This window comes from Nelumbo nucifera, chromosome 1 (assembly GCF_055504915.1).
Source record: "Nelumbo nucifera cultivar China Antique chromosome 1, China Antique-T2T, whole genome shotgun sequence".
Classification (NCBI taxonomy): domain Eukaryota; kingdom Viridiplantae; phylum Streptophyta; class Magnoliopsida; order Proteales; family Nelumbonaceae; genus Nelumbo; species Nelumbo nucifera.
Genome location: NC_142649.1, coordinates 37,516,209 through 37,521,997, shown reverse-complemented (window position 1 = coordinate 37,521,997; position 5,789 = coordinate 37,516,209). Strand labels below are relative to the sequence as shown.

Here is a 5,789-nt window from a genome sequence, read left to right as displayed (position 1 = left end):
GCATTTAAGCATCTTCTCCAAAATTTTCCATTTTCTTATTTTTGATTGAAATATATATTTTTTGAAATTTTTTTATCATTTGACGTGTTTTATGAATTTTTTTGTCATTGAATGTATTTTCTATGATTTTAACTTTTTTGGTTATACATATTATATTTTAATCATTCTGTATTGTTTTGGCATTAGCTGAAATATATAGTTTTTATTTTTATCATTTTTATGTATTTTATGCAATTTTCCTATATTTTGTGCAACTTTTTTTATGTTTTTTTACAATTTCTCTTTTATAATTTTATTTTATTTTTTATTATTTCCTAAGTTTTTTTTGTAATTTTTAATGTTTTACACTAAATGTACAAGGTAGTTGGGCACTTAAGAGCATTTTCATAAAAATATGTTTAATAAGGTTAACTAGTCATTCAGGGCAGTTTGGTCATGAAAATTGCATTTATGTTGGCGTGTACAACTTTTGTCGGTGAACACCAAAGCTATGTTTGGTTTGAAGGAAAAAGTAGGGAAAGGAAGGGAAAGGCAAGGAAACCTTTACAAACTTTGTATAGGTTTTCATACTTTTCCCTTCCTTTCCCTACATTTTCCTTCAAACCAAACATAGCCTAAAGTGCTTCAAGGGATGGTGAGTTTTGGAAAACAAAAGCTCAATGACATGGGGTTTTGATCTTATGAAAAGTTATGATGAATTCAAGAGAAATGTTGAAAAGTCATGGTGCCATTCAAAGGCAGTTTGGTCATGAAAATTGCATTTATGTTGATGTGGACAAATTCGATCAATGAATACTAACGATGGTAAATTTTAAAAAACAAAAGCTCAATAACATTGGGATTCCCTTAATACTATGAAAAGTTATGATGAGTTCAAGAGAAATGCTGAAAAGTCATATTCAATTTTAGACAATTTCATCCATGAGATTTGAGTTAGATAGACTAAGAGTTATAAGATGTGGAGATGAAAATGGTTTAAGTGGCATCAATGAAAACAAACACCAAAAGAGGAATTGGGATTTATTCCTCACAGCCACATCCCACCTTGTATGGAAACATCTTCATAAATAATAAGTACAGATATGGGAAATATTACTAGTGTGTGACTAGGATATACTGTGAGATCGGTGTGAGGAGCAGATCCGGACTCCCAAAAGAGAGAGACAAAAACATCTATCTACGTATTCTTTTCGTTTTTTATTCAGGATTGATTTGATCAAAAAATAAGATTTCCCCCAGTCCATCCAACATTATCATATGCTGTAAACGTCACCGAATTTCAATGGAAGAAACTTCATACTTTCTTGCTTTATGCCCAAAGTAAATTGAGAGAATTTGGGTATCCTTTTCGTAATTTCATCTTTCTTATGGTGGAGCCCAGATCTAGATGGGAGAATGGTGATTTTAAACGTTTATGTAACGGCTGTATTTGAATAAAAAGCCATTTTTATATAAAGCACGTGCTTACCTGCGAGTGACATTCATCTTGGATCTCGTTAGGATGGGGAATCTCGCTAGATTCCAATCCCAAGGTAAGTAACTCGTGCTTATGAGAGCACATGCTTTTCTGACTTCCAATTAAGAAAGCGAAATATTTTTCTGTGTAACGTGCAGAAGGATTGAAATTTATAGCCGTTGGTAATGCAACGGCTATTTTCTTTTGATTGAAGTGGGATATAGCGTCTTGGGTTTCTCTGTTGTCCTCAAATCGAAAGATACCTCATACAACCACAATCTACTCTCGCAGCTGAAGCAAACTCTCTTCCAAAGTTTTGTTGATTCCAAGTTTCAACTGAGATAGATAGAAAATAGAGCAAGATGAACGATTTGATGACCAAATCCTTTCTCAGCTATGTGGATCTGAAGAAAGAAGCCATGAAAGATCTGGAAGCCGGCAACCTCGACATGGAGATGGCAGCGACGGCGACCCAAAATCAAATAGACCATAACCTCGCCCAGTTCTTGGAAGAGGCCGAGATGGTGAAAAAGGAAATCGGTTTCATCAGAGACGTCCTTGGTCGGCTGCAGCAAGCCAACGAAGAGAGCAAGTGCCTCCACAAGCCGGAGGCCCTTAAAGCCCTACGCATCCGGACCAACGCCGATATCGTGACCGTGCTTAAGAAGGCGAGGAGCATAAAGTCTCAGCTCGAGGACATGGACCGCGCCAACGCTGCCAATAGGAGGCTCTCTGGCTACAGAGAAGGGACGCCGGTGGACCGCACAAGGACTTCGGTCACCAACGGGCTGCGGAAGAAGCTGAAGGAGCTGATGATGGACTTCCAGGAGCTGAGGCAGCGGATGATGGCGGAGTATAAGGAGACGGTGGGCCGCCGGTATTTCACGGTAACAGGAGAGTACCCGGAGGAAGAGGTGATAGAGAAGATTATATCAAGTGACGGAGGAACGGGAGGGGAGGAGCTGCTGCAGAGGGCGGTGCAGGAGCACGGGAGGGGGAAGGTTCTTGAGACGGTCTTGGAGATACAAGACAGGCACGACGCGGCGCAGGAGATTGAGAAGAGCCTGCTTGAGCTGCACCAGGTGTTCCTGGACATGGCGGTGATGGTGGAAGCTCAGGGGGAGCAGATGGACGACATCCAACACCATGTCATGAATGCTGCTGAGTATGTGAAGGGCGGGACGCGCGACCTCAGGACTGCCAAGAACTATCAGAAGAGCAGCAGGAAGTGGATGTGTGTGGGGTTGATTCTGCTCCTGATTCTCATCCTATTGGTCGTCATCCCCATCGCCACCAGTTTCAGTCATTCCTAAAAGGCTAAAAAATAATCTTTATTTTTAAGGCTGTTCTTTCTATTGATTTGTTTGTTTTTCTTTTTGGGGTGGGGGAGGGGGAGGCGTTTCTCCTGTTCCTTCATTCATTCTGACCTGTGTATGAGCGTCAACTGTCCTTCTCTATCTTTTGTTTGTGAAGTGAATTACCAAATTCGCTTTAAGTTCTGTCTCTTCCAGTTCAACCAAGGAAAATTGAAAGTTTATCAACCTAGAACACCTACAAGAACAAACGAAGTCTTGCGGCTATAATCAGCTGAACCCAATTCGGCTAATAAGAAAAAGAAACCAAAGAAGCATGTTCAGTGATCAATGATTCAATGTGAACCTGATTTCTGGAATGCAAACCGTGAGAATTTGAAATTCGGGTACCTGTGATTTTTGGAGTGCAAACCTGACAATTTGAAATTGGGGTACCGACATCTCTGTAAGAGGTCAAATCTGGCCAGAGTGTATTTATCCAGTCCGATATCCCCATTTGCTATTTGAGTACGCATGCCTTCACGATCAATTTGATCAATTTGAACTAAACTAACCCCTTAAAACCACGTTGGACATTTTTAGCTCTGTTTGCTTGAATCAGATGCAAATTCAGTTTTGCATCTGTTTATTTGAAATGTGATTTGCATTCTTATCCAATCAAAACCTTGCACTTTGTGTCTCAGTTTTGCTTCCATTTGAAGATGCAAATTTGAATCGTGAGAATTTGAAATTCTGGTACCTGTGATTTTTGGATTGCAAACCTGACAATTTGAAATTGGGGTACCGACATCTCTGTAAGAGGTGGTCAATCTGGCCAGAGTGTATTTATCCAGTCCGATATCCCCATTTGCTATTTGAGTACGCACCTCGCCTTCACGATCAATTTGATCAATTTGAACTACTAAACTAACCCCTTAAAACCACGTTGGACATGTGATTTGCATGTTTGCTTGCTTGCTTGAATCAGATGCAAATTCAGTTTTGCATCTGTTTATTTGAAATGTGATTTGCATTCTTATCAAATCAAAACTTGCACTTTGTGTCACAGTTTTGCTTCCATTTGAAGATGCAAATTTGAATCGTGAGAATTTGAGATTCGGGTATATGTGATTTTTGAAATGTGATTTGCATTCTGTTTGCTTGAATCAGATGCAAATTCAGTTTTGCATCTGTTTATTTGAAATGTGATTTGCATTCTTATCCAATCAAAACTTACACTTTGTGTCTCAGTTTTGCTTCCATTTGAAGATGCAAATTTGAATCGTGAGAATTTGAAATTCGGGTATATGTGATTTTTGGAGTGCAAACCTGACAATTTGAAATTGGGGTACCGACATCTCTGTAAGAGGTCAAATCTGGCCAGAGTGTATTTATCCAGTCCGATATCAATTTGAACTAAACTAACCCCTTAAAACCACGTTGGACATTTTTAGCTCTGTTTGCTTGAATCAGATGCAAATTCAGTTTTGCATCTGTTTATTTGAAATGTGATTTGCTATTTGTGTCTCAGTTTTGCTTCCATTTGAAGATGCAAATTTGAATCGTTTCTCTTATAAAGCGGGGTCACTTTATTTCTTTTTTTTTATTTCTTAGGGTGTTTTGGAAATAAGAAAGCTACAAGTAACAGGGGAAACCGCACCCATGCATCACTTAGGTTCCGTATGGTTTGTTGGAGGAAAGGACCTGTTCCCGATGGCCCAACCCGGCCGTGGTCCGACTTAGACATATTATTATGCTCGGGCTTGGACCCTCTTATCTAAGCCCCACTCAATTTCGGGTCGGGCTTGGGATTTCACATTAAAGCCCAGCCCATCAAAAATATAATAATATACATATCCTAAATTTCTAACCCTAATTTCTTTCGTTCGATAGTCTCCCCTCTATTTTTTGTTCGAACCTGGAAGAACTTGGAAGGTTTCTTCAGCAACCGGCGGTAACAATGGTATCATCTTCTTTTACAAGCAGCAATCGGAGAGTAGCAGACGGTATCATCTCTCCGGCAAGGTCCCATACTCCCAATCTCTGATTTTCCCATTCTCCCATACTCGGGCATGAGTACATTATGTTGATAACATGTGAAAGCCTGATTTGGCCCATGAATAAGTCTACTTCCTATGTTTGGTTTGTTGGATGGGATGGGAAAAAGGTGGGATAATGGATCCCAATTTTGGCGGGAGACAATTGGGAATTGAAGGGTAAACTTGTTTAATATTAAGAGTTAATATTAGACCCTTGACCCATTAATAAATTATTAATCATTTAATAATATACTAATAAAATAATTTATTTAAAAATAGATAATAAATAAATAGTAAAAATATTAAATTAATTAAAAATAATTTAATAACTAATTAATATTTCAAAAAATATTAAAATTGTTATGTAAGTCATAAAATAATAATAATAATAAAATACAAACTAATAAAATCTAACTCATAATAGTTCAACAAGGATTGTGTCTCAAAAAAATTGTTACAAGTAGCAGTTAAAAACAAAAGAAACTAAGGTGGGGTTTGGAACCGTGAGCGTTTATTGAATAAACATTGCCATATAGGTGCCACTTCAGCATTTCCCCATTCTGTGGATTTGTACTTATAGAGAATTGCAAAAGTAGACCTTGATTTATGTGCGTGCCTACCATTAGGGGAAGCTTCATTTTAGTGATTCCCCCAATGGATAGGCGTTTATTCACTGTTTTGTTGATGTGGTGCTTAATGGCACCTAATTGTCAATAAATAGATCATTATTGATTTTCTTGGTTTTACAAACAAATAAAGTACAAACGTTTAGCGAATAAACCACCCACGGTTCCAAATACATACTAAATTACAACTAATATGAAATAGTCTTGAAGTTCTCTACAATGTAAAGGTTTCCCTACTTTTTCCTTCAAACCAAACACAGCCTAAGGAGATCTCTGATTCATTTCCCTTTTCCTTTTTTTGTCATTCCTTTTTGAAGAACGTAGAGCTCAAAGATTTCATTGTTAATCATTTCTATAGAGTGAGCACTCCGCAATT

The 5,789-nt window shown here is 38.0% G+C and overlaps 1 protein-coding gene across 1 annotated transcript; it reads left to right on the top strand.

Moving 5' to 3' along the window:
- The first annotated feature begins 1,658 nt into the window (after positions 1-1,658).
- SYP111 (syntaxin of plants 111) lies at positions 1,659-2,951 on the top strand. Its single transcript, XM_010274253.3, has one exon. The coding sequence runs from the start codon at positions 1,819-1,821 to the stop codon at positions 2,767-2,769; it is 951 nt and encodes a 316-aa protein (XP_010272555.1). The 5' UTR covers positions 1,659-1,818; the 3' UTR covers positions 2,770-2,951.
- Positions 2,952-5,789: the final 2,838 nt, after the last annotated feature.

Bases quoted from the DNA above. Each gene is read 5' to 3' on its own strand.
- SYP111 (XM_010274253.3), top strand. From the start codon at position 1,819: ATGAACGATTTGATGACCAAATCCTTTCTCAGCTATGTGGATCTGAAG.